The 13,225-nt window shown below is 40.2% G+C and overlaps 1 protein-coding gene across 1 annotated transcript in view; it reads right to left on the bottom strand.

Annotated features, from left to right (window-relative positions):
- TPCN2 (two pore segment channel 2) overlaps window positions 1–10,186 on the bottom strand; it is a 33,114-nt gene extending 22,928 nt beyond the window's left edge. The window contains exons 1-7 of the mRNA XM_050898278.1: window positions 10,099–10,186; window positions 7,819–7,874; window positions 6,437–6,513; window positions 5,639–5,816; window positions 4,818–4,934; window positions 2,868–2,974; window positions 1,818–1,890 (exon numbers count right to left, since the gene is read on the bottom strand). Of these exons, the coding sequence (XP_050754235.1) occupies window positions 1,818–1,890; window positions 2,868–2,974; window positions 4,818–4,934; window positions 5,639–5,816; window positions 6,437–6,513; window positions 7,819–7,874; window positions 10,099–10,186 (696 nt within the window). The remainder of the gene's footprint in view (window positions 1–1,817; window positions 1,891–2,867; window positions 2,975–4,817; window positions 4,935–5,638; window positions 5,817–6,436; window positions 6,514–7,818; window positions 7,875–10,098) is intronic.
- Between the last annotated feature and the right edge of the window lie 3,039 nt (window positions 10,187–13,225).

Genomic DNA, 13,225 nt, shown 5'->3' on the forward strand with positions numbered 1-13,225 from the left:
GTATCAATGAAAACATCACATAGAGCTTAAACATCTTGGGGGGGTGGGGGGGAAGAGGGGGGCAGATTTGTATTTGCAAATACTTTGGCGACTAACATCACCAAAATTATTTTCTGGCTCAGTGGAAACATCAGATGATCTGCTAAAGCTCTGATGGTACCAGAATTTTCATCAAAAACACACTGGGAGGCGGCTCTTGGATCATCCACCTATTCATTTTTTTCCCCAAGTTCAAGTAGAGACAGCTAAAAAAGATGCGGAGTGCAAACAATACAAACATGAATCATGCAGCACAGAACAAACAGCCCTTGAATCTGCTGCAAAGACTGGAAAAATGTACCTCTAGAGGACATACACAAGACAACGCAAAAATCTAGAGGCATGAATTTCATTACTAAATGTATTTTTAGAACCTCCTTTCAATATTTTGCCTTGTTAGATACGATTAGTCTGTATGGGTATTAGACTAGCAAACCAGAAAAGGAAAGAAAAGACTGCTCTCTAATTTGTTGTTTTTCACCTAAATGTATACAAAATTGACTGGTTCAGGTATACAAGTTATATTCCCATCTGCTGGGAAAGCTCATAACTGAAACTAGATGTGACATACAGAGATAATACAAAGATCCAGCATGCAACTAGACAAAGGGGAAAAATAGAGCTCTGCTTCTAATTTCAGAATTTCTATAACATGGGAATTCAAGGAATTTGCCCATCATAAGGAAGACTAGAGGCAGGCTCAAGCGCAAATTGCAGTAGGAATGAAGGTGCAAAACCGAAATTAAGGAGAGGACTAAAATTACCGGGAAAAGTACGCAACAAATCTTTGTGCTCATAAGAACACATTTATGGAAGGCCTCAAAAAGTAAGGACAAAAAAAAAAAATCTGACTATACAGATACATTAAGATACGGGAAGTTTAGGAGAGAGGGAACATACCAAGAGCACTGGAACACAAAAGTGATTTTAACCACAAAATTTCAAATTTGCTTTTTGGAAGCAGGAAGAGAAGAGACAGAGGAAAAAACAAAGAGATCAGAAACCAAAACATCGGAGTGATGCAGGCAAAAACAGGCAAAAACCTACCAAGGCACCACCAGGGATACCAGTATTGGAAGACAAAAAACACAGAAGAAACTAAACATAGCAAAAAGCTAGATAAGGAAAAGAGAAAAGAAATGAGTGATAATATAAACACAAAAGTGACAAGATTAAGAGCTTTGGACACAGAACAGCATAGAAGGTTTCAACAAAAGCATAGAAAGTAACTCAAAGGATCAAATTGGAGAATTGTATAAGGAAGCCTCTTGTATAAACAGACTTCCAATTTCTCACCTGTGGTAATGGCATCAACACCAGTCATATGCAGGACCATAAACAAATAAAGAGGTCAACCACGTTTTGGTATGGAACCATCTAACTTCGCTCTAAGCAGCGGAGCTAGACTAATAAAATAATATGCCACAGCCTACAGCAAGAGTGAAAGATTTCAGTCGTGGAGTAGGAAGGAGCATTATCACTTTAAGCAGCAAAGCACAGCCTAGAAAAAATTCTTCACTACAGGATGAAGAGATTCTAACACTGTTCTGAGGGGCCTTCTAATGCACGCTTACAGAAACAGCATGGATACTATGCACACATTAAATCTCGCTAAATAGACTTTAAACTCATTCCAGTAAGTTTCACAAGGTAACATCACCTTTTCAGGGGAAACAAGTTTTGCCAGTTTGATTATAAAACTAGACATGCAGCAGCTATGAGAGTAAAGAAAAAAAAAACAACCAACCCCCAAGAGCTACCAAAGCATAATCGGTTACCTTTGTTCGAGCAAACAGCAGCATGGCAAACATGGTAAAGAGAGACAGATGAACAGCTAGTAGTAAAACAACACTGTTGGAAAGAAAATATATCATATGCATTAATACCAACTTTATCTTATTCTTAACATCCTTTGCCAAAAATGCGAAAGGACGCCATATAAAGAAAACCAGGGGTATTTTTAAGAAGCTATATAGAGGTAACAGAAGATGATCTAAGTTTTGATTCAGAATAAGAATCACACTTGTTCAGGACTCCTCAGCACGAGCTTATACAGTTGCGAGATCAATAAGATGCTAACACTTGTTTTTCTAAAGTTAGGACCATATTTATACCCTCTGATCAAAATATAACATCTTGGCTTGCATACACCTTTGATTCTCCTGCAACTTGTTAGTTATAAAGTAACAGGCAAGGACAGTGAGTTCTATAAGCTGTGCATATACACAACCCTTGTCACAGGAAGAAGTCTCTTTCAAAAAGCATCATGCTGTCTGGTTACAATTTCACCAGTGGGGTTTCCATTTCAAGATTTCTAATGACAGTAAAATTTAACACATATATGACTAAAAGAAATTAGAATTTCATTTCATTTAGAAATGAAAAAGCTGAAGTAAAGCACTCCAAAGATGTAAAGAAAGAGGTATCTTGTTGCATGGCACTCACGACTGGAAGACAAGTACATGTGTGTCTACCCATACCTCTGAGAGGCTACCTTGGAGAAATACAGCATAGAACTTTGCCCAGATGATGCCTCAGTTCTTCCCTTACAAAAGGGCTGTACGTAACATACACAGAATTAAAAAAAACCACTCAACTAGCATCAAAAACCCTGTCTGTCACATACAGAGTCACATCACGTGCATTCTAGAGCAATCTTACAGACTAAAGGAACCAAAAGGTAACACAACACTCCGTCCATTACTACCTGATCTCACCAACCACTTAGCTAGACCATCAAGAAGGAAGCTATTCAGATGTTACATTCCAGAATACTAATGGTGACTACACACTTGCTGTGAAAGGAAGTTTTCTATGCTATTACCTACCTTGCCATTTCAGGCAACGTGCTGTTGATACTTTTTAATGTTTTCTTCATCATAGAAGAATTCTGAAGGAGAAAGAAAGGACGAAGAAGTCGTCTTATTCTCACATCCTGCAAAAAACAAAACAACAGATCACATACTGAGTTCCCATAAGACTAACGCCACAAATATTTTTAATACAAGTTTGTCAAAAACCACTGATACACGTATCAACAAAGTCAACAGTGTAACATAAAAAGGCTGTCCTCAGAAGCTAAATCTGTCCCACTGAAGTCACAAAGCATGCAAAAGATTTTATACATATGGGCACCTCGTTAAAAGAATGAGAGATTGCTTTGAAGAAGCACATTGACATTTCAATAGCCTCATCAGGCCACTAACTATAAACAATCTACCTTTACTGCTGGGTAGACATAACAAGCTGGTCAAGAGATGACATTTTCATATTTTCTGCCAAGGTCCATTTCAAGAAGAGAATTAATAGCAAGCTACTTTCAGTAAAAACAGATATACATTTTGAAAATAAGTGCTTGATTTCAATTTTCAGCCTTTTTCTTTTTATACTTAAAGGGCCTGCTAATTACTCAGCATTTTCTGCCTCTAACAAGACTCAAACAGGTGATTGCCTTTATTTTCCTTAACATACACTAAAGCAATTAAGCTTTTTGATTCTTGCATTCAAGACACTTGCCAGCCTCCAAGTTATTTCTGTGACTTATCAGCTACTTCAAGTATTTCAGCATCCTGCATTTTATGACTGGTCTTCTTAGGGCCACACATAACAGCAAAAAATCACTTTCTTCCTCGCTATTCCCTTGTTCGTACACCCCAGCAGTTAAACTGCTCCTTCTGCCACTGCTTTGTATGGGAGGCTCCTGTTCAAACTACTTGTCCACTATCACACCTAAAGATTTTACAATCACTTCTTTCCAAGACACATTCCCCATGTTGTAAGCACAATCTTCATCCTAGATAATTAACTTTTCAGCCACATTATATTTATTTGGCTTGAATATGAAAAGGACCTATGCATTTTTCTTATAGTTAGATGCTTAAGTGACATATTCTTTCAACATTTTAAAATCATCCCCCTGATACTACATCACATTCTGGTCAGCAGCGACCAGCAGTCAGCTATGACCGCTGAAGCATGAACAACTAAACAGTGGGTTACTAATAGTAGCAACTGCATCCCACCTAATCCTGACTAATCCAGACAATAATTTGAAATGGGTTTGAAAGTTATCTGAAGGCAACGGATAATGGCTTTGACACAAGAACTTACACAAGAAGCAAAATTCAAGATTTCTGCCTCATTCACTTCCCAGCATTTTTACCATATTAGTGTTTTCTTAATGATGATTGTAAGTGAACAACAACAACTAATTTCATGCAGATTTATGCCATGGCAGAGAAAACCAATTGGGAGATTGCAATATTATATAAAAGGAGGACACTTTTAAAACCTTTTCACAAAACTGACATTCCTCTCAGGACACAATTATTTTGAACACAACACAGCTTCATCTTAGAAAGCAGTTGTTAACCTATACAATTACCTTTTACTTATACATCACTATATAGACTCTGCCATTCAATCAAGTTAAGAACATAATTCTCCAACTGCATGACAAAATTGGTGCTAGGCAACCAGTTTTCTCTACACTCTTTGACTGTTGACAGACTATAGCGACAAAGCTTTATTTACCAATGAACGCAAATCTTGTATTAAGATTCAGACAGAATCCCTTGAGAAGCTACATTACACCAAACATTTTCTGTGTTTCACCGTACTATCCAGCTATGAAAGACCAAAAATGAACCATCTCACCCTCCTCCCTTAATTCTCCAGTATACCACATATGCCCTGCTGACTATCTCTTTGCAGGTTCTTCTCCTCTGCCACTCTCCACAACTAAGTTGCTGACTGTTTCTGGAGAAAGCAGTTCTTACCTCTGTGCAGAAAAAACTCAGCGATACAATCCAATCAGCAAGGGAAACAATTAATGTCAGTATATAAGCCATTAGCCATTTATTTTTCCAAAATTCTTCCCATCCAATTAAGTAACTCTAGGGAGGAAAAAAAAAACCAACCCAACTTATTTTAATAATAAATTCCATTACCCTAATAAGTCAGCACCAATTGTTTTCCAAGTATTTCTAATTTTACATCAGTACTTATAAAGACCTCCCTGAAAACTGAACAAAAATACACTGATCAGAGAATTTTTCTACCAGAACTAAATAAAGGTCAGTAAAAGCAAGAGGTGCACGCAAGCCATGTGAGAGGAATCCTTTGAATGCAAGAAAAATGTCCATTTAATAATCATAAAAAGAGATTTTCCAGAAACAAGTATCCAAAGAAAAGTTCAGTTTCTGACTATCTTTATTTTGTTTTTTTTTTTTAAATGAACTGGCATATATTTGATTATTATAGACCCCAATTTTTAGAGTCTAATACAAGCAGCTACACCAAAATCATTGTCGTCTTCGCAAAATTTATTTCACTTATTCCACACAAACAGGAGTTTATATTTCTTAGGTTAAAAAAAAGTAACAAATTATTTCATTCAGAAAATATGCACTTTCTAATTTCTCCTGGAAGTAAGGCTTTAATATAGCAAAGCAATCTCATCATGCAAATCCAAGATTTGAATAACAGTTCTAAGACATTTCCCAAAATATAAAATGGAGAAAAGCCACGCTGACTACACCTACTGAGCTGCCCAACACACCTAGTATTTCATTCAATACCAGACAAATGTGATGCTCACCTTCACAGATACATCAACCATGAACACAAGAAAGCAAAGCAGCTCAATGCTTTCTGTTAGGCCACATGGAGGATTCCATGCAGGAAGGCGGTATCGTACATCTGACGTGACAGTAAGTGAAGAAGGCTTTTCAATGAAAGCCAAAGCCAGGATTACAGTAATAGTTAAACTCAAAATCCTGTTTGGATAGAGATGACATTTAAAAACAAAACAAAACCAAACCAAAACCCACAAAACAAAAAAACCAAACCCCCCAAAACACCAAATCCACAAAGTGAGTCAAAAGAATCACAAAATACTTACAGTAAAGCAATTTTCTTAGAAGTAAACCAAGCTTTATAATATCATGTTAAACACAAAAGGGTTAGACCACAACGCAGCACTTGATTACCATGCTGTTGCCTGCATTAGAATAATGTAACTGCTCACCACCAAATAACCTTAGGTGGTGTTCTTTTGAAACTAACAGCAGCAAACAATCTTGCTACTGTTGAACATGTTTAAAAACAGACACTTGGAAAACTCTAACACACAGTGCTGTAAATCATGCCAATAGTCCGTTCATGCAACAGTCCTATGGCTGTTCCAAAGAGTCATCTACTTGATCACACTTTCATATAACTTGTTGCTTTCCACTTCTATCATGTTCACATGTAGTCAACCCACTTGCTTCCTACAGTAAGTTCTTATAAGGATAAAAGCACAACTATCTAGTTATTTAACAAAAAAGAAAGAAGAATAATTTTTTATAAAGACTTACTCCTAAACGAAAAAGCAAGAAGAATACCAAGTTCTTACCACTGGCAAGTTCTTGAGTAGTACCATCGATAAAGCCACAGCGATTTGGAGTCCACACGGTGATTTATAGATCGATACTGAAGGCAGAAAGCAAAAAGGATCATTCAAACATGACATTCAGTCTGTCTCAAAGACAAAGATCAAGTTACCAAAATAAACCCAGTTCTAATCAACAAAGCTCAAGTCTTGAGACAATTCCAGTTTCACAATAAGATAAAGAAATTATTGTACAAGTTATTAATTATTAAAGTGTCAGTCACCAATGACCATAGCTGTAGCCTACATGTGTGCAATGGGAAAGATTTTATTGAAGTTTACCTAATCTAAAGACCACACAGTCACTCAGATAATCAAACTGTGTGGCAGTCATCTGAAGCAAGCATTATCATCATTACAAATAACAGCATCCGTAATAATTCAGTGTCTATTCTATCTACTCGCCAAAATGGTCCACCCATTTAGTTCACCTTTCTAGCATTCATTCCATTCATGGATCTTCTTTTGTCTTTCTCTTCCAAAAAGCCATAAGATGCAAAGAACTTAGTTCTGAATATGAGAGACCTCAACCTAGGTCTTTAAACAAAACATGCTTCAAGTTCAAGGAAATACCCGTGATCCTTCAGAATGGGCCTGCTTTTGCTTTTGCTGAAATCTGCTCAGCCCCTCCTCTGCGGCTGCTCCTGGGCTGCTGTTACTCTGCCTCCGCTGAGACGTATTCGCTTCCAGAAAGGTCTGCACACCTTAAATATATCTGATCCCCAGAAATCTCCCAACCAAAAGCTATCTGAATGCAGCAAGAGAGCTCAAGCCCTCCAGCATTCCCACTGCCTGCAGCTAATAACTGGGAGATAACAGGATCTAGGAATCTGCAGTAACGGCCAGTAAAGGAGAGACAAAGAGAGAATGAAGACTTTCAAAGGCACTAAGTTCAGCTGAAGCAAAAGAGTTCCAGCTTCTCGCTTGAAGCTAGCCTTAAACTCTACAAGCTTTTAAGCTATGCAAGTAGTCAGATTTAGAGGCAAATTACAGGGTTTGCTCAGATAGTTTCTCTTAGCAGTAAGGCCAGTCACTCTCAAAAAAACCCCAAAACAAAACAAACAAAAAAACCCACCCAAACCAAAAATCACCCCACAAACCAGCATCTCTTTTGACAACCTTGAAGAGAAGACACTATTTCATTGTGTGGAAAAACATGTTTCTCCTAGGCAGAAGTTCAGTGAAATTTGCATACCACAGGAATTTGGAATTCTGATTTTGCTTTGTCAATCAAGATTGATATCATATGGAGGTTGCCTGAAAACATAAAAACTTAAAAGCTAGCAGAATGTGTGACAAATATCCAGCATGGGAAGCATAACAGCTAACAAACAAGTTATATTTACCTGTATTGCATCTTCAATAAATACTATGGCTTGGTTTATATAAAGGTCATTATCAGCTCCAGTACCTATGAAGTTAAAAAAAAATAAGAATCACTTGCTGTATTTTGGATAAAGCCTGCAGCTCGCTTATTAGTTAACAGAAGCTCCGCAACCGTGGTTCTCATGACAAAGGGCACTGCACACACACAAAAAGTAGAGACAGCTCCTGCCACGTTTGCTCCATCAGCAGGACCATGGATTAAATTAAATAAATAAATAATCATCACCTCAAACACATCATGCATCTTTCTGTATTTTGTGAAAAGGTTCTCTCTTATGTTTAGCTTAAATAGCTAGATTACACTAGTAGTTAAATAGCTATCACAAGACTGGAATATTTCTATACAGAGACAAGTCCTAAGTAACACGCATTGTAATGGAGCTTCAATCAAATTATTCTTTGACAAAGTGTACAGTCAAGTGAAGCTGGAAAAAATCAGACACTAGTATTCTAGGCATTTTTACTTTTGTTTAATAAAGGTATTGAGGTTTAGATTGATCTCATTCTCTCCAAAACCAACCGAAATCTCCAGTCACATGAGAACAAAATTAAGTCCTTTTTTGATTTGTCCTGAGTGTTACTATTACCACATCAAACAGATCAGAGTTTAAGACACAGAAAGGAGTGAAAGTACACAAAGTGAAATAAAATATCACCAAATTAGGTACTATGTAACATTTCAAAACCCATTAATAAGAAGTCTATATAAAGATATATACATAAAGGGGCAATCACTTGCATTCACTTGAATTAGGACCTTTGAGTAATTAACCTGGCAATTAAGCCAACAAGAGAGACAAAGGCAGTTAAGGCCAAAATGAAGATGAAAAAAAAAAAGGGGGGGGGGGGAAAGAGAAAGCCGAGGGGGCTAGAGATATGAAAAATATGTGCTAGTGTAACCTTCCCACAGAGGGGAAGAGGCCAAAGGAGCACTCCATACCATCTCCTCCCAGGAGACGGCAATAACAGCACGGGATACAATGAGAAACAGTCAGTTCCAGTGCTAGCACGATGTTCTCCAGATGCCAAGCAACACCAGAAATGCCATTGATCTGAGTTCCAGACGATTTTATGTTCCACATGATTCAGCGGCATCAATTTTCTACAAAGACTGCAAACAGTTTTTAAATGTCACCATTTAGCCGAGCATAAGCAACAACACAGTTTTGTACTGATTCTGATATGAACCACAGTGCAAGAAAGATTGAGCATAAACAGCAGACAAGCTAGGCTCATGCAAACAAGATCTTATCTTTTTCAAGACATGACACACCAGTGAGACAAAAACAAAGTTGTTTAAAGGAACAGTATTAGTTAAAAGGACAGCACGGACAGCAAAAGCTTTACTTTCTTGGAGCACACAGCAAGCCTAGCGTTGATCCCAATGACTTTGAAAGGGCACTATCTAAGCAACTGTTCTTAATATAAAACTAAAACAGTGAAATTACCAAGAAACGTTTACTTAAGCAATTTCAGGTTTTTTTTTTTTAAAAAAAACCCACACAACCTCCATGCATGCTACCAAGGACATCCAATTTATTCTGCAACTCTTAGTCACAGCAAGTGACACTTAGTCACAAGCGATGATTAAAGTACTGCTCAGTTTGGGCGTGCAGGATCTCTCTCAGACCCCACTGCACTTTTGACACTGAACAAAGAGGCAACAAAAAAAGAAGATTCACTTAAATGATGTGATACCCTGAAAATAGAGAACCTGAGGTCTCCAAAGGAGCCTTTCCTGGGGGAATTGAGAAGTCAGACCTCTAACATTCACTGAGTTAGAGAAAAAACTGGTCAGCACCTTAACAAAATAAAAAAAAAAAAAAAAAAAAAATCAAGTCTCAGGCTGAAGGAGCACAAGGCTTGCACCTAAGGTCAGTCGGCGATAGCAGCTCAGTGTGTTCAACCAGCCAGGGCGGCCGCAGCTGGTCCCTCACAGCCGGCCCCGGCGGAGCTACCGGGAGCAGCCGCTGCCGAAACGCCGGCGGGGCGGCAGACCGGCCGGGGGAGCCCCGGCCCCTCGGCAGGCCGAGGGGCTTCCTCCTCCAGTGCCCGGCCCGCCCGCCCCGTTCCCAGGAGAGGGCAAGCTTTGAGGGAAAGGCGAGAGCGCCGCCGCCCGCCTCACCGCCTCAGGCACCGGCTCCCTCAGCGCCGCCCGCCAAGCCCGCGGCGCCGGGCCCAGGGCACGCCGCCACCGCCTGCCCCACGGCACTCACCATCCTCAGCGGCGGAGCGGGCACCGCCACCGGCCCGCCAGAGCCCCCGTCCCGCTCGCCAGCTCCGCGGGGGCAACAGCGGCTCCGCCTCAGCGCCGGCTCCCACCTCCATCGGCAGCAACCACCGCGCTCCCTCCGTGCCGCCGCCGGGATGGGATAGGACCGGCTGGGCGGGGCTGGAGGGCTGCGCCCGCCCTGGGCGGCCCCGCCCGCTGCACGTGACCGGCCGCCGGGGGAGGGCGGGAACGCGGCTCCTCCCGCCGCCGTACCGCTACCGGCGTTCGCCGCCGGGAACCGGCCTCGGTCACGGCGCTGGCCGCTGACAGACTTCTCCCGCCGGCAGCAAACAGGGCACCGTCTCCTGCCCCGGCAACGTCCGCCACCTCAGGAACTAATATTTTTAAGCAGTCGGGGGTTGACGAAAGACGTGACAGTAAGTCTCTGCTAAAAAGTGTTGGCTCTTCGCCTGAACTTACGAGCGCAGATCCCAGACGTCGTTTACGATTTTAAAAAAAACATCCCTCATGAGGAGTTGCAGCTTTTTTACCTCACGCCAGCTGTAAACTCGGTACCCTCGGCTGAACGTACCTCTCGGCTAGTCACTGCCTCAGGGGGAAGCTGCGGAACAACACTGCGGCCGTGCAGCGGTTGGGTTTAGGATTTATTGGGAAAACAACAGTGAGGATAGAAATTATTGCTTCCTGCTTGTATTCACATTCTTAAGTAATCATTTACAACCCTAGTCGCAGAAAGTATTTAATTTGTATTTCGTCACCTAGGCATCCCAGAAGCAACTATGAACTTAGCTTATGCTACTTGGACTGTTAAAAGATGCTTCACTTGCGGCTCCCCCGCTTTGCTTATGGACCCCTTCATACAGACTTTCACTGTTCAATTTCATGAAGCTGCAATTTCAAAAGAGCAGATATCCGGATAATTTGAGAACTACACACTCTTTTCTGCCACATACTTGGAGCTATGGCAGGGTAACGATAAACAGGAAAGTGTATCAATCCCTTGTTGCGGTATTCCAACCTGAGCAGTAAAAGCAGGTCCATCGTATACTCTTCAGTTAGCGATGGGGTAGTTTTTGCCTTCAGCTGCACAACTCATAGGTCAAAAAAATCACAGTTTTACACTGACTTCTAAATAAGTCAGGGTAAGATCCAGCCTTTTTGGGGAGCTTAAGATAAAAAGGAAAACTCCATGACATTACCTTTGCCATAACAGTCATCACTAGTAAAAAGTGAACATCAGCAGCTACACGGTAGAGTTATTTCCCATTCTCAGTAGAAAGCAAAGCACTGATAAAATTGGAGTTACTGTTGATAACAGCTGAACTAGAGGGAGCAGATGGAGCAGGTACAGTGAAAATTTCAGGATAGTAAAAGGAAAGTAGGGGTGGGCTGGTACAATCTGTATTCAGCGCTAGCAGGTAAGAAATAAAATGCAGTTTGCACACATGCTGTAAGTGCCATTGCCAAGAAACACGAGTGTCCTTTCGCTAAGTGTCTGAAATATTCAGGGTAACCACAGTAACAGGGAGCGCATGTAAACATTGTATAATTTTTGCTATTATTATTTTATTTGAACGAAAGCAAATGTTTCCTTCTTTCCTCTTCTGTGATTGTCAGGAAAGAGAATCAATAACTTCAGGAAGAAAAAAAGAAATAAGAAGCCTTCAATTATACAACGGATTCCTGAACTTCTGTTCAAAATTCATCCACTCCCTCTGGCTGGAACGGGAAGTGGAAGTGTCCAACTGATGGTGAAGGAAGGCAAATCTCAGCTGGGGTTTTCCGTCAGACAAACATAAACATTCTTAGTACCAGCAACATCCACTAAGGTAAGTTAGCTATGTATTGAGATGAATACCATATAATAAACCCACCAAGAACAATGCAGCATCTTTAACTCCCAAGTGAATCAACTCCGTCTTTCTGGACTGTGGAAAGCAAATGTGGAAAACATGTCCTTTAGCAGACATTTTCCATTAGCACAATGCATGACCATTTTAATGACGTCTCGCTTGGTCTAAGCTCCCCTGCTGTTCACAGTTACAGCATTGTTTACCCAGAACCTCAGAAATGCATTTCTGGTTTCCTCTATTAAAAGCGCACCTTTCAAATCAAATTAAAAAAAAACCAACAGAAATGGCCAAACATTAAATGAACAAGCAGAAAAGGGACTCAAGTGAAGGAACAAGCCTATCCTTGTACCTTTTTTCTTGTTCCACAGCACTGGACACATTTAAAAGATCTGTGAAGTCATGAAGTTAAAATAACTTTTTGTAAACAGTAGGTGGAAGGTGGATAATGCACTAACTGAGCTCAAAGGAAGCTGGCTTTATACTTCATTCTGCAGTATTCACTCCATTTCCACGTGTTTTACACCCAGCAAGCTTGATTCCAACAGTAAAGGGATTATGTGGGCAAGTCCAACCACTCACTGATGGCACGGTCAGTGATTAACAGATCACAGCTCCTGGACAGGCAGCACCAGAACATACAGGAATAACAACAGTGGAATGGATACCAAACTTGTGTCCTCTCTATTCAAGATACCATGCACCAGAAGACATTTCTTATTTCAGGTACACCAAATTACCCTTACGCATCAAAAATGCCAGGAGGGAAAAGACACCATGCCAACTTTATTCAAAATCCTTAAAATACAGCTGAGGATCTTGGAGAGCAATAACAATTAAACAATTCCTGAACATCCTGATGAAGTAGGTATTACGCCTCTCTGACAAAAAATTAAGTCAGAGATTTTAAAGATAGTTGCCACAAGTTACATAGCAAGTAGATGCAAAACAAGAAGCTGAACTTTAATTCGGATCCTGCTAACAAGGAGATCACCCATCTGCTTCAAGTTAGACATGCTTCCAATACCTTGCTGAATTAGACCTTAGGTGGCCATTCAAAACACTGGACCAGTCTACATAGCCAATGCTAGATAAATAAAACACATGTAAAATAAGAACTGAGTCAATTAGCATTATAAAATTATAAGTTTATTGCAAAGTGAATTTTTCCCCTCGACAGCACATGCCAGAACTGTTAAAATTTTATAGTTTCAGCTGAATGTTACTCAAAAATCATATCCAAATTATTAGAACCAAACTTAATATTTGTATGTGTATTCACTT

The sequence above is a fragment of the Gymnogyps californianus genome, chromosome 5 (assembly GCF_018139145.2).
Source record: "Gymnogyps californianus isolate 813 chromosome 5, ASM1813914v2, whole genome shotgun sequence".
Classification (NCBI taxonomy): Eukaryota; Metazoa; Chordata; class Aves; order Accipitriformes; family Cathartidae; genus Gymnogyps; species Gymnogyps californianus.